Below are 27007 nucleotides of genomic sequence, written 5' to 3'. Positions count from 1 at the left end.
ATCCAGACCTCTGCAGACCCAGAGGACAACAATCTGCCCACATTAGTTTCCTCAGACATCCTCTCCAAGGCACCCTGCAGGCTCCCAATGGCAGGGCCAGAGTAGAACTCCACACACAGATAAACAATCCACCTTTTACCATCTCTCTAAAACTATTGAAACTCTACTAACACGAACCCTGTGACATGAGCTTTAAGTAAAGTTCTGCAAGATAAGTTAATTAAAAGAGTGCTTCACTGATAATGCTGAGCTGGTTGTCTTTGTCCCTTCAAATAAATGGGTAGTTAGTCAGGGAGTAAGCAAATTTATGTTCCGATCCAATACCACGTCTTTAAACTATATTAGTTCCACCCAGATAAAACTCCAACTCTTGGAAATCCCTTCTGCTGCTCCAAAACAGCATGTTGCTTTGTACCGCCACTGGCAAGTACCGTTTTTAGAGCAGTGGAGAAAAGATTTCCAGTAGTGTAGCATTAGCCAGTGCAGCAGCAAAATTTGGAAACCACTTCCAAACGACACGATACATTTGACAAGGGAGATATGCAACAAACTTGTCCATTTCATTGTTTTAGACGACCACCCTGTTGAAATATAGAACCACTGCACTGTTTGCAGGGTGTTGTTGCAGTTCCACCTTTGTTTTTCACTGTGAAAGATGTTCTTTTATTTTATGAAATGTGGCCGAACGCAGTTTTTAAAGGAATTGCTATTTTTTTCCGAGATTCAATTAGTTTTTGAAGTTGCTGTTGCATTAACTAATATTACTATGCTGTTTTTCTTAAATGTGGCGACACTATAAGAACTTTTGTCCTTAGTGATTCTTTTTTATATTATTTTAATATTTTGTCTTCAAAAAATGAAGAAAAAAACACAAAATCCATGCTCCACTGATTCAGCATTGCACTCACGCCTTTATAAAATAATGGATTCAGCAAAACCAGAGAAATCATCATTTATATTCAACTCATTCTTCCTGCTCCTCACCAAAATGCCTACATTATCCACAATGCAACTTGACTGCTGACAGTGTGACCTGAGATTCAAGTGTGTTATGTGAGAGCCGGCTAATGTAGCCTTAAGCCTTCAGCCTCAGGCAGAGATGAGGCGTGATCAGGTACAGAGCTACTTTCTCACTCCATCCCCCTATTTTCTTCATTTTCAAACATGTAGACTTCTGACCCAACATATACCGACTCAAGTTACATGTCTCTTGAGGCAAACCATCAGATTTGGAGCAGCTCAATCGAAAGGCTTTGAAAAACATACAAATACTGTTTGTAGCATCACTCCCATGCAGGACCTGTAAATAGATACTAATGTGTAAATTATTTGGAGTTTCCCTTTAACTTTGTCTACATTGCACCTCTATCATGTCAAGACTGATGATTATAAATTCTACATTTGTGTTAATTTAGTTGGGTGGCAAAGCGTCTTTAAGAATTTGAGCAGCAACATGTGTTTCATTACTGTTTTTTTTTTTTTTAAATCACCTGAAACACAACGCACGTTCATAATGGAGTTAGCACAAAATTGGCAGTTGCCAATCTCAGCACAGCAGACTGCGCAATGGGAGCTAGCTACACAACATCAACAGTAAACATTTCCACAGAAGAGAAGAGGAAAAAAAACTAATTCTATGCACTGTACCACTTTACTTGTCTGGTCTCCGCCAGGCTCAATCAAGAGGCCTTTATTCTCTCACTCATATCTTCAGACAGGGGAACCAGAGCTGGCACAAAATGGCTCCGGGAACAATGTGCAGACCTGATTGCTCTATTGTGAGTTAGCTGTGGCCTTTGACATCTCCTCCTGAACCAAGAGGGTCTAATTCAGACAAGATTTGTCTGGAGACACAGCTGGAGGGCATTGTTACAGGAAGGTGCCATACACCGCCTCTTCAACAAAGACGGCAAAGAGCTCGACAAGAAGAAAAAATAAATAAAAAAATCACCATGGCAAGAATGGCTCTGTCTGCACATGGCTTCTGGTTTTTGAGTCTTTAAAGAGGCCGGGACAGAGCGTCCAAAAGGTTAGAGGTGGGTAACAGAGGGAACATGCCAAGCAAAATCAGAGTCCCCCAAGGTACATGTGTTCCCTTTTGTCCATTTGGCAGCTGCAGACTAAGGAGGGTGTTATGTCCGCGGGGCAGAGCGGTGCCAGGCACGAAGGGCAGAGTCCGCAAGTGACACAGTCAATGCCCGTGCGTGTTAAAAAATAAAATAAATAAAAAAATACAGTAGGAATGTGGTGTGAGAGAGCGTCTGTCATCTAAAATCATGTTAGTGTGCTAAAGTGCTGGCTGACGTCAAAAGAGGAAGAGATTGAGCTAACCGACTGAAAGGTCAAAAATACAAAATAAAAGATCTATCCATGACCAAGCACTTTGTGTGACAATGTATACACATGACACATTTAAATACTAGAGTTCTTCTTTAGGATCTGCTGTCAGGGGACAACAAATACCACACAAACCAACAATGATGAAAACTTTACAAGCAGGTTACATGCTCATGGTAAAAGATCATTCAGCAAACAAAACAAACTTTAAGCCCCCATCCATCATCTATGATCTACTCTGCTTTAAAGGAGGCGGCCGGGGCCAGATGACATTGGCTGAGAGGTGAAGTACACCCTGTACAGGTCACCAGTCCAGCACAAGGTCGAGACAGAGCTACAGGAATTCTGCCCCAAATCTGAAAAAAACGAATGCAAAGGGATAAATGACCCTTCATTCTATCGACCTGTCACAACAACAGACAGCAGTGGGACACAGAAATCTGTAAATATGTATTATGACATCATCAACCATTTGTATATGTTCTATTGTTAACAACTATTGTTGTTAATTTTGTTGATATGATTCTTTGATTGTCTTCTGTGCTTTGGTATCACATGTAAATGTCAAGCCAATAAAGGTTACTGAACTGCATTGAATAGAGACAAACAACAGTCACTCCAATTAACCTAAGCTGCATGTCTTTGGACTGCAGGTGGAAATTAGAGAAAACCAAGGCAGACACAGAGAAAACATGCAAACTCCACACAGAAAAGCCGGTTGGTAGGTTCAAACCCTGAAACTTGTTGCTGTGAGGCAACTACTGCAAAATTGAGAATTTCTCAAGCCTGTGTAAAGTCACTCACTAACCAGAAGAATTAAGAGAAAGTATTGATATGAACTTACAGCCTTTGTATATGTCTGTAGGAATCTGGACGGCACTGGAGGAGTAGTTGACCTTGTTTTTGAAGTTGGGATCGTCCACAAACTCCAGCTCCAAAGAGGATGTGCTATCCAGCAGGCTCTCCTCTTCTCCGTCCTCCGCCTGCATGTGCACAAAGACACACACACAGACACAGAGACACACACACATATCTGAGTGAGCAAACAAATACAAGTGGATATAAAAAGAAGGGAAACATGGAAATATGGTACCATCTCTTTGAGGTTTTATAGCCTCCATCTGTCGCTCTGGTACGTATGATGAATCTTTCTTTCTAGCGACCATATAAGCTGCTTTCAGAAATGCACCTAACTACAGACTTTGCCCTGAAGTTTTCTAGAGGGGCTGTACGTATATATAAGAAAAAGAGTGGGCCCATGTAGGAATACAGCAGGAAAATGTCCAAAAACTTAACAGCGAGCAAGTGGGTGTGTCGATGACATTTCTAACAGGTGAAACTAAACAGAAAAAAGACAAATAATGAAAATATCTCACAATGGAAAAGAGGCGCTATACAAACCAAAAAAAAATCAGATGATGTCTACAGCTGAATTTATACGCCATGTTCTATGCAGGCTCCGCCCCTCACCTGAATGTTCTGGACATTTTTCTTGCTGTTGTAAACCTGCAAAAATCTCCTGCTGTGTTATGTGAAAGGCAAACTCCACACCCAATTTTACAGAGATTTTCTGGAGTTTATTTGTAAAAACGGCTAAAATCAAAGCCTTCAGATACTGTTAAGCATACAAATATCAATTACTCTGACTTTTTCCGCCTTTAGGTTTTGGCGCTTCTATTTCCTCCCTCTCATCAGAGAACAGCAGCAGGTATCAGAGCAGACACCAAGCAGAGAGAGTCATTAGTACCCGAGATGACTTATCACAGACACACAAGGTGGCGTACAAATTAACCCCAACAATAACTAGCAACCAACACCACTTAATCACTGTTTAGCGTCCCATCCATCTGAATGATAACATCTTTCCTAGTGCTGTATCCTCTCTCTCTCTCTCTCTCTCTCTCTCTAGAAAATAGAAACATGCTAAATCTGAACAAAATGTGTTGGCTTCTGTTCATCTTTGCAGTCGTGCCGTGCTACACGACGAGAAAGCCTGACACACGTGTTGCATTGGGAAAAGTGTCAGATATCAAAGAAAGCCAGAAGATAAAAAAAGGCAAAACTGACATTTAAGCTTTTTATCTAGATAAGTTATCAATAGAGTACAATCTGTGCCTGTTCCCACAGGAGGAACTGATTGTGGGATGTGGAGAAAAAAAAATGGCAGCGAGATAGAACGTCCCTCTCCGGCTGAGTTTATTAACTTATTCTTGATCTTGCTCACTGAAAACCCTGTTAGATATGTTCTTAGAAAACAGCACAGATACCAACTGAGCAGGTCACATCCACAACATCAAGATAAAATAATAAATTATACAGCGTCGAGTCACGGAGGGATCTTTGTGAAATAAAGACGATTTAACTAATGTGTGCTCATGCACCAAGCTCTTTGATACAGCGCTGTGGAGAAGTAGCCCTCAGCGCAGTGTGGCCTCATGCCTCTATCATTCTCCCTTCATTAGTCATCCTTCATTAGCCTTCATTTATTGGATATTTGTAAAACAAAAACTCATATTTCTGGTCATTCCGCAAGCGCTCCGACTGCTGAAAAAAATGCTTTAAAATACAGCTTGTGAGTTTCAATTTAATAGAGTGGCATGGGTTAACTGGATCTGACGTGATATAAACTATTTGGGTTTTTTTGTTGTTTTTTTGGGGGTAGAAATTAAATCAAAACCCCATGTCCATGGCAGAAACTGATTGATGGGCCAACTCTAATTGACTATTAAAATGCAATTACAAGCTGTCGGTGGGACGAGCCGAGGGAGAGTTGTGCTTAAGGTCCTGTTGAAAGTCAACATAAGAAACAGTTCAGTGCTGTGATGGAGACCAGCTCATGAGGTGGATGTGAAACATATCAGGACGGATGAATGAGTCCTGGGTGGACACACCTGACATTCAACACATGGATTATCACCCACCTCCTCAGATCTGCTTTTAATGTGGGATTCATTTTATTTATTTTATATGCTTTCACTGTTTTTAACCTATGTTAAATGCCATTGTTGAAAGCCCTGTTCAATAACAATCATCAAACTGGTGACTTCAAACTATTACACTTGCTTAAAGATCATCAAATTAAATGTTCGGTATGTTATTCATTTCTCCTAACCTTAAATCTGAGAGCGTTTTAGGAATGAAGGCCAGATGTGTAATTCTGATAATGATTAAATATACAGCTAATAAAAACAATTGTTAATTTTATCATTACCTCAAGACAGAGGGGTGTGTTTTTGTGAGAGTTCATCTGACGGATCATTAACATGAGGTAAGATCTTGTCCGACTGATATCTTAGGTAAATGATCTTTCAGTTAATCAGTGTTGTAAATGTTGCTCTGATCTTCTGCTCTAATTCAATATGAATGTTTTAGGTTAAAAAAACACAGAGGGAAAGATCGAAACGGAACTCAAGATGTCGAGAAGTAAAATGTACTGTTGAATACTTTTGTTAGAGTTTAGTGCAGATTTGTTGACACACTTTTGACTGACTACCTATTAACATTAAACCTGATTAGTTTACGGATGTCGGCTTTTCACCAGCACTAACTGTAAGGTTGAGGTGTTTGTTTATCACGCAGTCTGACACTAATTCTTGAGTTGAGTTTTTTTTTTTCTTTCTGTCTTCAGAAGAGCCCAATCATAATTAACCAAGGCAGCATCTAATTAGGAGCGAAATACATCCACACAGGAAAGACTGATTGGTTCATTTTCTTCAACCATCCACCACCTGTTTTGCTCAATTCATTACCCAATTTGTTAATTTTATCTACCCCTTTCTCGAGGTTTAATTAAAGGCTGAAGAGGCCAGAGATGACATTTTGAAGATTCTCTCGCTCCCGCCTTCAGCCGACCAGGGCTAACCTGAAAGCTGTTGTTTGTGACTCTGTGTGTGTGTAGTGTGCGTGTGCTCGTGCAATTGAACGAGTGCATAACATACATAAACGGTTGCTTTTGATGCATTTAATGTAAAATATTCCTCAAAAGAAAAACAGAAAATTAGTCAAGAAAGATAAATTGTGCCTAAGGATATGATTAACAACATTTTTCTGCCAGGGTATAAAAGTATTGCAGTGAAAGTTGGATAATGTAAACTAAAAAAAGAATTTGCATTGCATATTGCAGAATGCTTTCTCTGCTGAGGTGTACGTTATAATCTTTTATGGGGGCTGATTTTATACACGCTTTTTAATCAGTGGTAAATAAGACTTTTAAGTGACAATATAGTTCTACTTTAGTAAAACTGGGCGGTCGAGAGGTAAGGAATTAAAAATAAAACTTAAATCTGTGTGTGTAATAATGGGATATGATAATGCATGCATTTGTTTCAACCTAAAAGCAGGGGTGAATATCAGACATGCTTTGGCACATTTTGACTTTTAAATGATCACATTACACTTTCATATCGAAGGTACAGTGACAAGTGGAGAAATTAACAGGGTTTAGAGTACAGGATAATGAACAGAGGAGACAAGGCTCGGATAAGAGAGTCTACCAGTCACTTACCTTTAGTGAAACTCAATTCTCCTCATATCTCGCTCAGTGGAGACTTAATTGAAAAAGGTCATCATAGGAGGAATCAAGATTCAGCTAGTGGAGTAACTAGTGGGCGGCTGTTGGGGTTGCAGGGATGAGGAATGACCCCTGCGTGACCTTCGCTGCCGTCTTTGGGTGGTGGTGGGGCTGCTAAAGTGGGGGGTCAGGGGGTGTGTCACTGGCTCGGCCTCAGTGTGCCATGTTAATGATGACCGATGTTCTCCAATTAGATGTGCTGACAGGCCCTAAAGCGCTGTGTCATTAATCACAGGAGTGGTGTGCACAAAGAGAAAATCACACCATGATTTATTGCTTGTACGCCTTCCTTTCTCACTCTCTTCTCCTCTCTATCTCACTCTCTTCCCATCTTTTGGCGCTTTGGTGATCTACGGGAGGGGAATTCTCGCACTACTCCATGAAACTCAATCACTCAGCGGGCAGGGGCTGTGAGTGGGATGGGTCCTGAGGAGGAACTAAAGGTGGTAGCCAGCCTGGAGGCAGTGACACCACGAACTTGCAGGTCTTCTGTGGAGGGAGCTGCATTACTCAGCCTGCATGCCTCTCTCTTAATGGCATTTATAGTCATTACTATGATTGACATGCATTGCAGGAATTGTGTTCTGGTATATAAAAGCATGATGTGGCTCGTGTATTGTTTAAGGCGTCTTGAAAAGCACAGAGGTCCGCAGGTGACACGGTTAGGGTCTGGGGTGAGGAGAAAGAATACTCTGGAAGTTAGACTGGGGGAGGACAGCTGAAGTCACTGTCACATGCACGTCGGCCCGCTCCTGCTCTGTCAGACCAACTCACCATAAAGCAGTGTCACCTCACTAACACACACAGACAGCCCAGGGGTCTGTGACCAGAGGCGGGACAGGAGAGGGGGCATCAACATCGAAGAGGCCACGGGGGAGAGGGTGGGGTTGCTGGTAGAGGGTGGCAGGGGAGGGAAGTAAGGGGGATTCGAGGGTTTGAGGCAGGCAGGCGGGGGAGCGGGAAGCAGTCCGTACTGTACTCACATAGTCTGAATCCGCTTTGGAATCGTAGTATGAAATGGCATTCTCCTGTGCAGAAAAGAAAAGTGAAAAGACAGATGATGAGAGAAGATATAGCAGCGCCGACAACAGCCCCCGACTCTTCGCGGTGGTAAGCGAGAGAGTCGTGGTTATATTCCATCACACTGTTCAGCATGAGAATATAATCAGCATCACAGAACACAGGAGGAGTAGTGTGATGTGGAATGACAGTCATGAAAAGGCGAGCAGATAGCTGCAGAGATATTGAAGGATGTAACGCATCTGGGAGATGCTATTGTTAAAAAGATGCGATGTAGTATGTTGCACATGTTCACACTGTAGGAACATTGTCATGTTTGGAAAAACTGTTGGAAAAATGTCGTTTGTGTGGCGCTGTGTGGTATGAGCTCAGATGTGACATGGAGAGAGAAGAATAAACTCAAAATATTCCTCTCCCTGGGAGTCTTATCAGCCTCAGCTGGCTGCGTTTTCAGTCTGGGCAAACAGCTCTCACAGGAGGAGCCAAGCAGAAAGAGGAAAAGAATGTGAATTCATGCCATTGTGTTTCCTTATTTTGCTCTAATTACCAACTAAACTTTCCAGTCAGCAGCTGAAGCCCCTCAGCACCAAGCTCCCGGCCTCTACCCCAAGCGGGACCCCTCAACCCGGACTGTTAGTCTGCTGTCCTCATCTCCTTTAAACCGCTGTCCTTATCTCCCGCAGAAGCAGGTGTGAGGGCGGGCATGGGCTGCATGGTGCGAGTGAGCAGCGTCTGTGGGGCCTGCATCATTATCATGAGAGAGGCTGGCTGAAGATGCACTCTCAAGGGCACCACAGTGACTGACTTGCCCTCACTGGAAGAACTGTGGTCATGGTCTAATGAGGGACAACAACAGCGAGAGGAATAGAGAGAGTCCTCTGTACAGGTACAGTAAATGTTACAACTCTGAGTCACGCACTTTCTATCCATACTTTGTCTCTTTATTGCTTTCACCATGTTTTGCTCCTCACTGTTTTCAACTTTCTCCCTCAGCCGCACACGCGCACACGCACACAAGCACGCACACACGCACGCACACACACGTATTTTCTGTCTGTCAGCCCTCATCTTCCCTGCAGTTCCCTTTCGGCACGAGAGCCTCTCTGTGTAGCACAGCCCGGGATCTTGGCCGGCCTCCAGTGCTAATCAGACAATCAGTCATCAGCTCAGTCCCCAACAACTCACCAAGGGATCAGAGTATGATCAAAACTCACACTGACACCAAAGATGGGGCACACCAGTCTGCATGGATGCAGATCGTGTCTCTTGGAAATGAGAGTGGACGAGACAGAGAAGGAGCAAGATCTGCCTCCTCAGCACCCCCCTGAAACATCTCCCCAACTTACCAGCACTCCCTCTCTCCCTCCCCCGGCTCTACACGAGAGATCAGGAGTGAGGATGGAAGGAAAGGAGGTGAGCGGCCGGATCACGGCGGATCATTCTGGGAGTGCATTTGGGCTAAGTCTGGGAGTTAGGATGGAGGCTGAGGTCAGGGCGATATGAAGGGATGAATTGAGAGGAGAGAGATGGGTGGTGTTGGAGGGTGGTGGGTCCAGTGGGGGGAAAGAGCTGCCGGAGCTAAAAATAGCCCGTGCCTCTGCAGAGAGAGAAGAGAAAGAGAGAGAGACTGTGGCAGAGCAACAGTGTTGTTGTGTCTGCCAGCAGGATTGATCTGGAGCCCAGTCCTGCTTAGACTGGTCCCTCGCTTCTAAAGAGTTTACCCTCACTACTGCAGCATTACAACTCATTATTCAGGACTGATTCCTGTAAATAAACACTCGGTTCCTTATACCCAGGCGACACTGTCCAGCAGCTTTACTCCAACAAGTAATACACTCAAAACAAATATTGCACACATTGCTGGAGAGACTTCCGTATGTGGTGCTTTGTGTAAACTTCATCACAGCATTGTTATTTTGTACATTTCCCTTAATAAGGCCCCTCATTGCAAATAATACCACAGATAAAATCCTGAATATATATGTGGAGAAAAATATGCATACATGTACAGGCTTCTACACAGGGCATAAGGGCTCATTGGATGGTTTGATGTGCAAAAAAATAAAATGAATAATATTTGACAGCCTTAGCAGTCAAGAAAAATTACACCAATTTAATATTTATACACAGATGTGTGTATATTAACTTTAATATTAGCACGTATCTAAAGAAGGTTACAAAGTGCCTCACAAAATCCATGGCAAAAAATTAATGAACTCAAATAAAGGGTATTCAATTCATTTCAATTTGAAGCGCCAAATCATAACATAACATAATAAGGCTGTGTGTGAATGTGTTATCCATCCATCCATCCATTATATATGCTGCTTATCCTTTTGAGGGTTGCAGGGAGGCTGGAGCCAATCCCAGCTGATATTGGGCTAGAAGCAGGTTACGTCCCGAACAAGTCCCCAGCAATGTCTTATACAGCGCCATCATAAAACCGAACATTAGTTCATGTGTTTTAGAAAAATGGTGTTTATGTCTCCAGTAGAGTTTGACATGGCTTTGTACCCAGCAGCACCTTTCTAAGACATGTTACGTTGTTTTCTTACTTTTATTGGTCACATCTGTATTGGGTTTGCACAGCTGGACAGCTGTGTTCGTTGTAATTAAACACTTATGGTTGCAACCGCATTAAAGTGAGCACAAGCCATTTATAATATGTATGTGTAATATAGTGCTTTAATGTCCTATGTAGATCTGCTCTAATTTCATTGGGCACAGCAATTATGTGAGTGCAGAGTAAAATAATCTCTTTGTAAACACTACCGCTTCAACTCAGTTAATAAACAATTTGTACTTGAACTTATGCGTCTAAAGTTGCTGCCTTTGCAATATAATGAAAATTAAACCGATAAACATAATTACATGAGCATAAGAGGAACAACAATTGTACCAATTAACGCAACCTCCAACCACGCAATCTGACAAGCACACACACACACACACACACCCCGCACAGACATGCACAGAAGAGGTGGCTCCATGTGAATGAGTCCTAGGCCACCATGACCCTCTGAGCAGCCCCAGGGGCTGCATGGCCATCTGCTGCGGCTGGTCACAGGCCTCTACGGGCTCAGGGTCAGGGTTAAACACATGTCTGATACAACACCAAGCCAGAAATCCCCACCCTCTTCTCTCTGCAGGCCCCGTGCATTCCACCAGTGCATAAACATAAACACAGATCAGCCACAACTTTAAAACTACTGAGTGGTGAAATGAATTATATTGATTATCTCATTACATGGGCACATGTCAATAGGTGGGATAGATTAGTTAGTTAACAGTCAGTTCTTGTGAATGATGTGTAGGAAGCAGGACGAATGAGCTTTGACAAGGGCCCGATTGTGATGAGGAGACGACTAAGTCAATGCGTCTTGCTGGGTGTTCCCGGTGGTTGGAACTTAGCAAAAGTGATGCGTCTAGATGGTGACTATAATGGAATGCTGTCAGAACCCACAAGGCATTGCAGCTGTGCAGACGCACACCGATCAAGACACGTGTCCAACACGGAAAGCACCTGCAATAAGTAGGTGGGCGTCAGAATTGGATCGGTTGAAGGAGGTCGTCTGGTCTGATGAGTCAAGTTTTCATTGACATCAGCGATAAGTAAACTTTTCCTTGTCAGGTCCATTTCTATATTTCTAACAATCTTGCAAGGGTCATACTGAAGATCACACCAACCTCTCAGAGGCATCTGATATCAGAATGGTGATGAGGCTACTCTAAGCTATTTTTCCAAGTTTGAGTCAGTCAATCTTCAAAACAATGTGCTCAAACAAACCCATTCCTTTTCTCAGCCGACGAATTCAACAATTCACACCATGTCGAGCTCAGAAAAATGAGTTTGGTGCTATGTTGCTTCATTGAAGGCCAGAGAGAAAAACTGGACATTTTTTCAATATCCTGTGCCACATCAATAATCCACCCTGAGAAGATTGGTCAAGGCATGGAAACAGACACAACAAATTATTTTGTCCAGTTCTTGCAGCTCTGCAGCAGCAACACAATGCTCCTTCTCAAATTCTCAAAATGAGGTTTCAGGCTGTTAACTTGCTCGACACAAACCTTGTCAGAATGTGATCTTGTAGAAGCCGCCTGTTGGTCACCCGAACTCTGCTGAGGATTGTTAGTTTAACCTGAGTACCTTTGTCTTCGCGACATATCCAGTTCAGCTGCATGTTTACGGCTGTAGTCTCGAAACACTGGCTTGTCTTTTACCTTCGTGTCATTTGTCTTTAAAAACAATCCACATCTACATCCTTTTTTGACAGTTGCCAATTTTGTCGGCAACAACACTGACGACTTTCTGTGTGTTTTGTTCACCTTGACCATAACCAGAGACAAAAGCAACCGCCATAAAAGATATGTTCGTCTGCTATTTTGTCCCAGACACTGGACATCCCCCACCCCTGTTTCATACTATGTGGAATGGGTATGTGCCTTTTACCCGGGGAAGAGATGGCAGCAGGATGCACTGTGGGAAGAGCGAAATGTTCTACTGGGAAATCTTGGTGCCGAACGTTTTGACATGTACAATCTAAATCAGACCAAGAACACCCATTCATGGTAACAGTATTCCCTGATGGCAGTGGTCTCTTTCAGCAGGATAAAGCACGCTACACTGCCAGTCCACACCTCAACAGCACCGAGCTGTTTTGGGGACACAAGGGGGACCGACACAATATTCGGCAGGTGGTTTGAATGTTGTGACTGATCAATGGATAATACATAACCCCATGGATACAGATACTAATATTTGGTGTGTACACACTATATACAGAGTGAGTGTGCATAGAGAGCTGTGGGTACACACGCACACAACAGACGCACACACAGAAACACAAAGTCTAAGAAATTCCCACTGACACAAAGTGCTATCAGTAAATTAAATCTATCATGCTGAGTGGACCAACAAATTCCAAACAGGAGACAAACACTGAGGTCAGGTGATGATCTCCAGCCCCTCCCTTACATCAATCTTCCTGTGCTCATCTCCTCCACTTCCTCCCTCCTCTCCTCACCCTTATCTCGATCTGCTTCCTCTCTCCTCCTCGTCTCCCCCCCTGCCCTGTCTTATCTTCATCTCCCCCAATCTCTCTATCCTGAACGCCAGCCTCCCCTCGCCAATTTCAGATTTCAGCAAAAGCAACAGCGCGTAGGTTAGATGCCTACTGTTGCCATAGAAACCGCCCCTCTGCTCTAGATTACAATGTGACTTTGTCTCCTTGCCAGCGCTACAATGTCTGCTCGTTTTAAGTCTGACCAGATACAGGCCTGCTGATCTTTTGTTCGTCTGAATGCCTTTCAGTCCGTCAAACTCTGACGATGTTCTCCTGTGGGCGTGTTTCATGTCATTGGTACGTGCTGCATGTTATTTCAGTGTCATCTTTTGGTGTAGTAGCATATTTAAACTTTCAAACAATTCCTTGCTAGGTCAAAGCGTTTAAAGCCCAAAGTGATACGTGAAGATGGATGACAGTAAAACAGAGAATCTGTACATGATTGAAAAAACGTCTGGCACATTCCACACACTGTCGTATGTAGGGGCTCATGATGATTGTGGTCACAGGAACTAAATGTTTGGAATTTGAATCTGTGAGCTCTCTCGATGGGTTGGCTGAGACAGGTTGACATTTGAGTGTGAGACAAGTGCTCCATCATGGGTGGGGACAGATTACAGTCATATTCATATCTCCTCTGGACACCTGCTAATGATTTTATAATTACAGAACACACTCGGTGCCTGTGCCGTACCCTAGGGTGTGCACACAAGCATGGAAGACCACACACCGTCTTCCACACACTCGCGCACACACACACACACACACACACACACACACACACACACACACACACACACACTCTCTCTCTCTCTCCTGGCTTCGATAGTCTAGCAATCATTGCTAGCACCAGTTTCCCTAATGGAAGCTGACATTATATCAAACACAATAAAGGATTTCATTTACTGCTCTTCATTAACCCACGCACAACAGCCCATAAGGCACGCACACGCACACACACACACACACGCACACACACACACACAGCTCACTTTGCAACCAGAATGAAGAAAGAAATTGTAACAATGTAATTTGGCTGTTGATGAGAAGAGCTTATTTAAAGTAGTAAACGTGTTACGGAGCCATATACATTTAACTCCTTTTCTTATCTACCACACTCACTCTCCCACACAGTCGCCCTTCTTGTCTCTGCCCATCTTTCCTTCCATCTCTCTATTCTCACAGCATACTCCAGATGCTATGAACTCACAACATTCAAACTACATAATCATCAGGCCATATAAGCTGCTGAGACCTCTCCCATTACTGGAGGAATGCAATCCTCCAGGCCGAGCACATACTGTGACTCCAATGCACATAAACAACACACAGTTGCAAGTAATAAATGACTGACTTCCAATTTCTTCTGCAGAACAAAATGCAAAGGAAACATATGGGCAAGGGCATTGATACTAATAGGAATGACATGAGAATGAAAATGACAAAGACAACGAGAAACTAATTTGTTCGGCTCATTTCCTTTAGTTTATGAGACCCACGGATTCGAACAAGGGTGAAAAGGTGAACTCATGAAATATGGTTTTCAAACAGAGGTAAATTAATCATAGACATGTAGGAAAATCAAAAAAACGCTTGTTGAACCACTTTGATCTTGAATTGCAGAGGTTGCCTGTAAATTAAATATGAAAACTGGTTCTTTGGTCGTGCATTTTGATTCAAGGAATGTTAAATCAATTACTGGGGGCAGTTTTAATGCTAATTCACAGAACTGCAAAACCTTTTACTGCCGCCAAGGAGGTTATGTTTTCACAACTTTTCAAAACCTGCACTTAAACCATTATTCACTTCTTCTGTGAGTGTTTTAACTCACCAGTGTGTATTTTGGGAACTTTGGGGTGCTGTCAAATTGTGTTATGATTTATTGGCAGAGGTGTAACTCTGTCACTCTAATTAAATTAGTTGTTAGTTAATTAAACACCTCTCTAAATAATGAAACTATAACATCAATCAAGTGCTGTTGTTTTATACTTCAGTAGGTTTAGTGGTAGATGTAGCAGGAAAAAAAAGGGCGGCTATTCACACAGCAAGCACGTGATTATCTAAACACATAAATTCGTTTTTTTCCCCCCAAGTACAGGAGCAATAAAAATCCAACAATGAATACAAGGTTACTGGTGAAGCTAAAAAAAATTAAATGATGTACCAAACAATTCAAAACTTTTTTAAACAATGAAAGAGGATAAGTTGATGCAGTTGATTCTTGGAAAGCTTAACATATATCTAAATATATTACAGATTTTAAAGTTTAATGGCCGATGTGTCCTGTGTCCTATCCTGAGAAGGTATTTGTTTTTCTGTCACATCACTTTACAAATGAAGCTTAGTTACAGTTCTTCTTGAACATGCCTCCTATGTTGCATGCACAGATCCAACTATATCTTGGCTCAACCAGCTCTTTCTCTCTTTTCATCCAATCACAATCTGATACACTCACCTTGAGCCAATCAATTGTAAGCTGTGAAACTTTTAAAAGTTCTCTCCACCTCCTGTCGTTCGGCTCAGTACCAATGAGTGATCCACCTCCACCCTACACCACTTCATCTCAATTTCAAACGGTCCAACCAGAAGCCCTTCATGAGACATCCCAACTTCCAGGAACGCTTCCATGGCATTCCACTTCCTGCTAGAGTCTTATTCTCTGTTCACTATGAATTTTCAATACATTTTAAATGTGTCTCCCTTGTTTGAAATAAATGCAGATGTGTTGTATGATGTTTTATCTGTTGTCTTAACCACTGAGGGTTACAATAAAAAAAGGCCTATTTATAATGTCAAGTCAATAGAGAGTCAACCAGTAAACTGGAAACTGAACTGTTGGCCTGGAAGAAAGCGAGAGCGAGGGAGGGAGCTCAGCGAGCTATTGAGCGAGAGTGAAACTCAGATAAAGGAGTGCATGACGGAGGCCTTGGGCGGGGCTGCCTCCCTCTCCCTCGCTCTCTCATTGGCATGCTCCGCATCCCCGGGCTTTTAAGCGATTAGGGAGACCATGGCGTCCAAGCATAGCTCCATGCAGATGTTCATTTGTATGCCAATAAACAAATGTGCCCCCAGATTAAAGCTCCAATACACAGTGCAAATTCAGCAAAGTGAATGACATTCTCCATGCACATCTCATCAATGTCTTGCTCCTCTTCAGACAGGGAGCCATGAACTCCTCCGAACTGCACACTCACTTCAAAGACTCTTGCTAAGATAGGCGGCAAACCACGAGATAGATGGAGCGAGGGAGGAGAGAAACGGGGCGAACAATTGAGGATGGGAGAAGTCTAAATTAAAAATACATAATTTGAAAAATATTAAGGTTACACACTCCATGGTTAAATTTCATGCCCCCAATTTCGCCCCATGAATCTGCAATTTCTGCTCTTTAAATCTTTCTTTGTAAATATCCTGCAGGTCACAGGATCCTGTTTTCCTCTTCTGTGCTGTCTCTTTCTTTCAGAGTCTGACACTTCCCCTTGGTAAAAAGCAGTTAAATCAGTCTGTGAATATTCCAGGCCTGCGATAAGGAGAGGAGGCTTTGTCCTCTTGCACTCTGGGTAATGCCGTTCTCCATTGTTGGCTGACAGGGCCCCATTGAGGAGCAGGTTTTAACACTGATAGCATCACCACAATGCATGGACACAGTGCCAGATAAAAACCCTATCCAACATGACACACGTGTGCCAACACCTCCCAAACAAGCACTCAATCTGATCATCAGAGAGGAAGCAGGGAAGAGGTGCTGTAACACCACATAAAGACAAATAAGATAAACAGGTCATGGTGATATTAATGCCATCATTGGATTCCAGGGGAATTTGATAAAGCAAATAGCATTTTTACAGCATCCATAGCTGGGAATACAAAATCAGTGCGAACCCCGTGTCCAATCACACTGCAGCTTGTTACGACACTGGCGCTCCACTTATCTGAGCAAAATGTTTCCAGGTTCCATTTTTCTTGGGAGGGCTGAATGCAGCTTTTCATTTCACTGATCTTTTTCAGACATTTTACCATCGTCAGTCCTCAGAGACCAAAGTCACCATCCCCTCCTCACGGGCCTCACTGAGAGTGGCCAATCAACAATCAACCCCGGACAAAAGAAACCTGTTATTTCCGAGCCCGTAATCATTTCCATCAGATGCCTTGCTGTCCCTCACGATGATTTGCACATTCAAATGACAATGGGGTGCCTACTTTTAGTTATCTGCAACCACAGCGGCCAAGGACGACAGGGACAGAATACAGCGAGCAAAAAAAAAACACAGAAACCCAAACAGGCATCTCTGCTTATACCCTGCAGAGCCACACCTTGTGCATCATCCTCAGAGATAAACCTCCAACAGGGAATGTGTGGTTCTCTGGCAGACAATTTAAATGAGACAAATTAAAATAAATTATACTGTCAACTATGTTTAAAATTATACTGTCAACTATGTTTAAAATGAACTGTATTATGCTATAAAAAATATATTTTATTAAATATTGAAAAATGTATATACTTAAGTACAGAAATGATACATTATATATTTCATAATTACAAATATCACAAAAATATAAATATGTTTACTTTTCTTTTCTTGATCCTGCTCGGACCAGAGGGCAAAGAGGCATCAGCTTTAGCCTTTAAAATAACATTTCATGGGTGTTAGCCATGTGGTGAAATGGGAAAATCCAGGTCTGCAGTGTGGCTCACTGGATTCCTCTCACTATTGATTCCCATCTCCTGTGAGGCAGGAGAATCGATCAGTGGGATTTAGACATGGGGGGCCAATCTCTCAGCCCCCCCCCCCTCCAGTAAGCATGCTGCATTACTGTCGGCCAAACTCTTGCCGACTGAAGCATTACAGACACATCTGAACTCTTCTGTCCCTCTGCGCCGTGTCTCGATACCTGCTCCTGTACTTTAGTGCTTCTTCTATTCTAAGTCACGTTAGACTTTGCGCCCCCCCACCCCCGACTCGAGCATGAGTTTTTGAGAGGTCTCTCTTGAAGCAGAAGAGAAATATTGTGAGTGACATGTGGAAAAAAAACATAGGAGAATTAGAAAGAAAAGAGTCAAAGGAAATGGGAGGGAAAAAAAGAGAAAAGGACATTTCTACCTTGGAGAGAACCACTTAAACAAATTACAGCGGCCTGCAATCAAGGAGCTGAAATTACCCAACTGTTGGTCACCACAGCAACAACGAACGCGATCAAAGCTGTGAGCGGCGCAGCGGTGAAGTGAGGGATGGCACCGTGCAGGAGAGGAGACGACTGACAGATGGATGCAGATGAGGAGAGAGGAGCTGCAGTCCAAATAGGAATTCAAGGTGAAGTTTGTACTGACCATAATACAAACCGATCAATTGGCTAACATGGCTTCATCCACACACACGTACCCACCACAAATGTACGTGTGAGTTGGCGTCACCTCGGCTCAACAACATCAGCAACATTTGATGGGGAGGACACTGATAAATTGTGCACTGTGTAGGAATTTCTCTCCACACACACACGCACCCCCTCCTCATTTCTATCCCTTCCAGTGGCGAGCAGATGGAGGTCCGTTCCATGGCTCAGGATTCAGTGATAACACTGTTTATGAGTTCCATTACGTACTCGGCAGGCTGCGAGCGCTCTGTCTCAGCGCAGCCATAAGGTAGTAAAAAAAAAAAAACAGCTCACAATGAAAATAGATGCAGTTTATTTGTGATTAGACAATGCGGCTATGCTTATCAGTGTTTGGGAGGAAAAAGGCAGTGTGCATTTATAAAGAAGTCACATAGCTTAGCCCCCTCCTCTCCCACTCTCAGACCCCGAGTACGGAAACCCTTTTGAGTTTTAACGGTTGTTGTGCTGACACAAGAAAAAAGCTTTTTTTTTTCCTTTTTTTTAAATTGTGCATCTCAGGAAAGTCAACACAGGAAAAATCTGCCCCATGGTCAGTGGAATAATGAAAACCAATACCCATCACTTGCAGATACAACACCTGGCTTGCCAATTATTGCTCTAGGAATATTCTCCTACAGGTTCAGCATAAATATTGAGAGTAAAAGGTACAAAAATGTTCTGAATTCCACGAATACTTGCAACACAGGCTACAAAGCATGTGTTTGTACTTGTGGTCTATTGCACCCTGGTTGGATGAAAATCTAGGGTTTGACATAATTTCTAAAAGGCAAAGAAATAACCGGATATTAACATGTTGAGAGAAAGTTAGGCCTCCCTTTATGTCTATTTTAGCAGAATCTGAATTTGAATCTGTGCATGTCAGCCCTCATAAAACTAATGTATTCTGTGGCTAATGGGGCTGAAGGCTGGTCTGAGCGTTGCAACAATGATTTTCACTCATTTCCTCTGAAGGGCCAATTATCTCAATAGAGGCCTTATTAAAGGAGACGAACTTTGTCAAGTGAACAAACCCTTGCGACTCCCAGCCCTGGCACTTTACGATATAAATAACAATTCTTCATTAAAATATCCAAAAGCATCCAGACCAATGTTTTTTATTCTGTTGACCTGTGAACTTCCAACTATTCAAAATGTTTCCTTCACTGTTCAAACCAAGAGAAACCCTCAATTTTATTTTTGTCATCTTTTAATTGTGTCATATCTGATTTGCCTGTGACTTTCCCATTTCTGCTTTAACTTCCCGGGACAGTTAGCCAGTCGTCTTGTGTAATGGTCACTTGCAACAGATCATGATTAGTCATTTCTGTTCTCTCTTCATCAATGAACATGATTTGTGCATTGTGTCAGGTGGATTTTTATCAAAGACACATGATCCCAGGCTGCTTCACAACGTCAAACTAGATCTTTTGTTGTGTTCTGCCTTTAGCGAGATATTGCAGGATGGTAAATGCAATTACTGGTGGGCGAACACTATGAATATTTTGTGTAGGTATTAGAAAGACACAGATGAACATACATGTGCGGAGAGCAGGAGGGCACAGGAATAGCATTGTTATAAGAGTGGGTGGCTGAGAGGAGAGAAAGAGGCAGAGTGAGGAGAAGAGAAAGCAAAGGAGAGATTGTGTTGTCCTATGATGAAAGGCTTGATTGATTAGAGAGAGATGATTGCAGTAAATGGCCTGGAAGATGGCTCCATCTCTGTTTCCCGTCCTTTTTCTCTCTCTCCTCCATCTCTTATACCTTCTTCTCTCACTCACTTTCTCACTTACACCTCTTCTCCCTCTCCATGTGTCTTTTTTGTCACCCCTCCCTTCTCCCTGGTTTCATCATGGCAACCCATCAACATAGTGCCTCTCTCTCCCCCTAATGGCACAGCTATTAGCACTAATGCATTTCAAACATACAGCAGCTGCCACATCACAATCTGATGGAAAGTACGCATCTTCCTCCAATTTACACAATCTCTGTCCTTTTTTTTACGTCCAATCTCTGTTCCAACGTGTTGCACTTTGTGTCGACTATCACTGGTCATTAACAGCTGTCTCTATGTGATGAGGGGTAAGTGGTTAAACAACCAATTAATAATAATACTGCTGCTGATAATAAATCATTGGTTAATTATTATTGATGTTATTGACTTTTTTGTAAAGTGAGCATAATTTGGTTTGGGATGGGGAAACAAAAACATGTTGATTGACATTATGGATAACCGAAACCGACAAAATTATAAATATAAATATAAATAAATAAATGCAGTTTAGTGATAGGAAATGCTATTAATCTATTTCTATATTTATGTTTTCATCCATTTGTTTATTTATTTGTTTAAATAGATATTATCTAATCATTTATTCATTGTTTTTTAATTGTGGCACTTTCAGTCCCCGGTATACAGATGCTGTGGTAATCCATTCATAGCTTAATTATTGGATGTTTATTGGATCAATATGTGCTAAAGATATGAAGATACATTTTTCAATTACTTCATTTTTATTCACTGGGGAGCAGCTATTTGATGTATAGTGAACTATCTAGCATTTAAACATTTGCCTAATTCCACATCCAGTGAACACAAGGCACCATTAGTATATTTATTTCTAGTTGTGTTACAGGCCACCTGGACAATTTAGTCCAACATCTGCTCTGCTCTTACCTCGCTTTGACTAACTCCTGAGGGAAACAACTCTTTAGCTGTTGAATGGCTCCCTACATTCACCAGCTAGTTTTCAAGGTTTTTCACTGAGTTGAACAGAGTCAAAAACAGAAAAATTGTAGGATGGAAAATCTGAACATTGAGCTGAAAGAAGCTGTAAAGCAGCAATGAGTTTATAGGGGAAGGGCAGAGTCAGGTGATAGTTCCCAGTGTTGTTCATCTGAAATATTGATATGTGCATATATTGTTCCGTTATTTTTCCATTAATTTTAGTAAATAAGTAGTATAACTTCTTTACATCTATAAGAGTTAATGTGGGTTTAACACTTGTATAGTTAACAAACTATTCCATGAGGGAGTTAATGTCTAACACTATACAAGTGTTGAGAAAAACTCTGGTTAGAGTGAAGAAGAGTGACATTTTAACTCCAAAAAGAGTCAATAATTACACTTAGTGTTACAGTACTAACACTAAGTGTAATTTTCAAAAAGAGTTAAAGTAACACTTGTGGTGTGGACCCATATAGACACTTAAAGAGTTAAAAATGACAGAGTTAATTTGGGTATGCTGATTTTGCTGTGTAGTTGCAGAAACCAAACTAAACTCATGTCTTGCAGAAGTCTCTTAATTTCAGATGGTAAAAAATATTGCATGCTACACAGAATATAATTGTTTTGATGAATAGTGTGTGAAAGCAGTAGCTGTGATGATTATGTAATTGTCAGGATTTAGTTTGTACTGTCCATGTGAAAAGATGTGTTAACTGTAGGCTCACTACAGTATTACAGACTAGTAAACCCTCAGCATTAGTCACACTCACTAAACCCACACACATGCATGACCTGAGCTAAACTAGGTTAAGCTCACCATTTATCAAACATTCACATTGTATGCAGGGACATGCGCCTTTCTTTGGCAACCTGCTCCGATCCATGAGACTCATGGATTTTTGACAATTGACAATGATATTTCAAGATATCTTTAAATGTATCTTTAAATTCATTTTAACATCATGTATCAGTAATGACATTACAGATGTCACCATGCCATTTAACTGGATTTATATTATATTATAATATCCACAATTTATATATGATTAATAAAAATATTTATCTAAGATCAACCCAGACTGCTTATTTGTCACAATATATCAAATTGTAATGATTCATATTAAAGCTTGTCACACACAATAAGCTGGTTCCAGCTGGACATATCACAAGTGGCATATGGTGCACGAATCATATCTGGTTTAGTTTTCTCCTCAAAACTCGACCACAAGATATTTTCGAACAGCTTTAATGTAATGAGACAAAGGTGTTATCCCCCGAAACAAATGGCAGCTGCACCGTTCTGAGAACTCAGTTGTCAAAGATTGTCTAAGGATATAACAGAACTTTGACTTCAGCTCTATAGCCTCTGTTTCGTCAGGTAAGTTTTGGTCAGTATACACGTTTTGTTTTAAATCAGATCACCTCAACTGTGTCGAGACTCAGAAGTCGACTGTTAAATCTATTAGTCCCAGAATTTAGACCTTGGTTTAATTTTGAGTTTTTCATTGACGTCTTTTTTCTAATTGTACAGATATTACTTAATTACTATCGCCTGCTCTTTCCGGGACTTTTCAGCTTCAGTCAACTTCAGTGAATTAGTTAAATAAATCCAATGACTGGATCAATACTACTGATTGTTGACTTTGACAAAAGATCAGCAACTGTTGAGCCAAACTGGACTTTATAACAGTCAGTGTAGCTTAATAAGTCACTTGACATGCGAGCGCGGTGGAGTTCTGGGAGAGAAATGATTAAAAGCAGGGAAGCATTTCAACACTATTTTTAACTGGTACACAGCCAGGTAAAATATCATCTGGAGAGATGTGCTGAGTTTCTATATGGAAAAGAAACATTTAAATAATTTAATTGTATGTATTATATATTCAAATTGCATGCAAAGACAAGCAAGAAGCATACAGTACATAGCAAGTAACTGTAGAACCCAGAATTGTTTCTGGAAGAAAATAGAAATGAGTTGAATGCTGATGCTATCCAGAGAGGTTTATTAGCTCTCTGCTCTCAAGCTGCCAATATTCAAAAAGACTTTTGATATTTGGCTGTGAAGTTGCTGCTTCTTCCTTGGCCCTGAGAGAATTGCAAAGCGACGCTGAAATGACTGCGTTGCCTTGGGAGGACTCTCTTGCCAACACAACGCTTGAGTGTCACACAGGGACGGGCACCTGACCTTGAGAAATCAGAGGCAATCCAACACTTTAATGTCTATTTCACACACCATTTCATTGCAATGGATTTAAAACCCTGAACGACCATCACAACAGTTGTTACAATCAACATTTTGACATCCATAATGTCCTGCAGTCGGGATGGTCAGAAAACTGGCACTGCGGTTCGACCGGGAAACAGGCTTGAGTGTGTGTGTGTGTGTGTGTGTTTGTGTGAGGCAGAGAGAGAGAGAGAAAACAAGTGAGGTCTTCCCATTGCTACAGTAACAGCTGTGATGGCAGCCGCTATGAGGAACAGGCGTGTCATTGAGTTTCTATGATGTCACCAGTTTGGTGAGGCAAGCAGATGGGCTGGGCCAGGTACAGAACCCGCCGTTAATAAACACATACAAATAAATACCCACTCGCCGACAAACACAAACAACCACATTATGCTATTCCAGCCATAGCGCGCACACACACACACACACATACACACATGCACGCACACACACACACACACACACACACACACACACACACAAATTCTGTCAAAACACAGTGTCTCTCATACATAAATACCTTTTCTATTAATTTGACAGACTTCCCTTTAAGATGCTACGCATTTCTCCTAATTTGCCCAAAGAGCATGCAGCCCTAATCTAATTAGAGTGTCAGTCAGTGTTCACCCAAAGGGAAATTAGGAAAGCACAAAATCTTCAAACAGGGAACATATTCTAGTAAGAATGTGGCGGATATACCACCTCTACCCCTCCTCCTGTATTTTTAATGGTTTCACAGCCCCCCCCCCCCCGCTGAGATTCATTACCTGGCCTAATAATAAAGGCAAATGAAATCAGCTCCAATGCATTATTAATTGAGGTGCACCATTTGCAGTGTTAGCAATAGTATGTAATATTCCAACTGTTTTCATGCCTGATTAAAGACACATACAGGACAATTACATGTGAATGTGATGGAGGGTGGAGAGGTGTAAACATGGAGAAAGAGCTGAAACAGAGGGAGAGATAGGTGTGTGCTGGTGGGTGGATTAAAGAGAGTGCTGGCTTTTCCACACGAGGAGGTATTGACGCCATATTGGATGCAGCTACGAACAGGTTTGCTGTGTGTGGTCACTGTGACCCACACTCCATGTCCTGCATGGCTACGCATCCGATTGAGGTACATCAGAGCTGGGCAGGAAGAGGCAGGTGTCAACCGTCCTCGTGGCTCAGACGAAGGGACAGCCGCACTGCACCTCCCTCCCCCCCGGACCAGCAGATAGGGAGGGGTGCAGCCCAGCCCCCCCAAGACTACAGCTTCAGAGTGTAAGTAACCATGAATAAAAATGGACTTTGCGGGGGAAGTAGGGCTCATAATTATTCGTTTTAAATCAGTTAAAGCTTTTTCTCAAATATCCCCCAGGAGGCACGGGGTTAAAAATCCATTTGTGGGAAGTGTACCATGACAGCGAGCTCGTCTCCCTGGAGACAGAGTATGTGACAGTAGGGAATGTGCATGTGTATCTGTCGGGTGAAGCTATATGAGTGTTTGTGTGTGTGTGTGTGTGTGTGTGTGTGTGTGTGTGTGTGTGTGTGTGTGTGTGTGTGAGAGAGAGAGCGTGCATCAGTATGCATGCATGTTTGTAGAGCATTTGAGTGTTTGCAAATTTGAGAGTCAGTGGAGCACGGTGGCTCACAAACACACAGACAAAAACACATAAACCAGAGTAATACCATTTCTCCTCTTTTAGATTTCAAGAGCGGATCGCTAGTGTTTTAAAGGTCAAATGCAAGTAAATACAATGTCCAACACGCTGTGTCCTGTGAAACAAAATGGGGGGAAAGCTGCTAATATAATAAAGTAAGCAGTTATAGTGTGTGTACACTGCGTTTGTGTATATCATTCTCCTTCCACATTGTCTCTGTGATGCTGATCACATTGTCGTTAAAAGGGTAAAATCACTGAGGGGAAATTGGAATACAATGGGAATGGGCAGATGATGGGAGGATTAACCAGTTTGCCTGAAAAGGGAAAGGAAAAGATAGTAGAGGTCTTGGAGAAGAAAGGAAAAGAGCGGGTGTCCCACTTTACCGTCACACCGTCTTGCCATACGTGTTCCTTCTGCAGCTGCTCTGCTTCCCTGGCCAGTTTCTGTAAGGACACACAAAAGCAGCAGAGTGAGTGTCAGGAGTCAGTAGGAAATGGATTTGTGTTGCAGACAAACAGACAGACAGAAGAATGGACCAACAGATGGACAGACAAACACATGGGGACGTGACCTTGTTCCCTGTAAAAGCCAATTCACTTCTAAACTTACCACTGCCGAGACCAAATAGTCACCTTAAATTCAAACAGCACCAACTTTCACACACACACTCACTCATACGAGTCAGTTCCCTAAATATGCCTGATTTTCTTCATCTATTTTCTTCATGACTTATTTCACCAAGAGTTCTGGTAAACTGTCCAGAGGTTTTTGTGTAATCTTTCTCACAAACACAAAAACACGCAGAGCAGAGGTATTGTGAGGGAGCACCAAACCCCAAAAAACCAAAAATATTTGTACACAGCCTGTTGGTGAACCTAACCCCAGGTTTTCAGTTCTGTTAGAAGCTGTCAAATGTTTGAAAATTCAAGTAACGCAGGTAATTGCTGAAATAGATTTAGTAGTTAATAGACATCACAAAATTGTAAAAAGCATCAACATCAGAGAATTTTTATGGTCATAAATACAGAATGAAATGAAGGAGATTTAAAGACCATGTGATGAGAGTGTTACACATTGCTGAGGTGAGATGTGTAAATGTGTGTGACGGAGAGCTGAGCTGTCAGAGGTATGAGACATCGTGTTAACAAACTAGTAACAAACCATGGTACAGCAGAAGATCTATAAATCTAAATCCATACGGACTGAACTTTACATTTACACCATAGTTTTTAAGCTGTGTGAACCGTCTTGTCATTTGAAAGAAAGTAAAGTAGATGTTGTAAAATTGTGAGCTTCAGGTTACAGCCACAGCTTTATGCAAATAAAGCAGCAAGTAACATGTAGAAGACATCAACCACCATGACTGTTTTAATAGTCCAACATCGTTTACCATGACGTAGCTTATCTCCGACTGTCTTCTCAAATAGCAAATCATCCAAGTGGCAAATATGGTGAAGCCTTCGAGTCTTTCTCTCGTTCCCCAGAGTGCATCTCCTCCCTCCCTCCCTCCTGTGCCTCTGTATCTAGGTTTCCCCAGGCCTCTAGGGGGCGCTGGTGTTCCTGTCCCAGAATAGTGTGATCAGCCGTACAGTCCCAGGGCTCTAATATGACTTACCCTATTTAGACCCCTGCTACAGTAGCAGCGGCACTGAAGACCCCCTGCTCCCTCAACCACGGGAGGTTTTTTATCTACTAAAAACACACTACAGACATAAACTCTCATCACAGTGAAACTTGTCCTATTTCTACTCGGAGCTCCACCCATCTCATCTCCGCAGACAACTCCCACTCCCGACACTGCTCCTCCACTTCCTCACAACACACACACAATATTAGTCCCGTCCTTATGTGTGTGTCGTACCGGAACACGAGTGCATCATAATGATTTGGAGTGTGTACATGATGTGTTATCACAAACCTCATTTGTGTCAAAAAATGTGGATCCGTTTTGTTCCTCTGTCGGTTGCATTGTGCTTTTAATCACCTGAACAAGCCTTAAACAACAATGATACGATTTCATTCATTTCCTAATGAGACAAT

General features: G+C 42.1%; 1 protein-coding gene across 5 annotated transcripts in view; it reads right to left on the bottom strand.

Annotated features, from left to right (window-relative positions):
• The window catches only part of cacna2d2a (calcium channel, voltage-dependent, alpha 2/delta subunit 2a), a 140026-nt gene that overhangs the window by 45671 nt on the left and 67348 nt on the right, over positions 1–27007 (bottom strand). For 3 of the 5 annotated variants that reach the window (XM_069535948.1, XM_020101567.2, XM_069535971.1), the window contains exons 4-6: positions 25351–25410; positions 7891–7935; positions 3182–3320 (exon numbers count right to left, since the gene is read on the bottom strand). In XM_069535948.1, coding sequence (XP_069392049.1) covers positions 3182–3320; positions 7891–7935; positions 25351–25410 — 244 coding nt within the window. The remainder of the gene's footprint in view (positions 1–3181; positions 3321–7890; positions 7936–25350; positions 25411–27007) is intronic. The other 2 variants (XM_069535959.1, XM_020101568.2) reach the window with 1 other exon arrangement.

The sequence above is a fragment of the Paralichthys olivaceus genome, chromosome 2 (genome assembly GCF_024713975.1).
Source record: "Paralichthys olivaceus isolate ysfri-2021 chromosome 2, ASM2471397v2, whole genome shotgun sequence".
Lineage (NCBI taxonomy): Eukaryota > Metazoa > Chordata > Actinopteri > Pleuronectiformes > Paralichthyidae > Paralichthys > Paralichthys olivaceus.
This window is presented reverse-complemented; position numbering and strand designations above follow the sequence as displayed.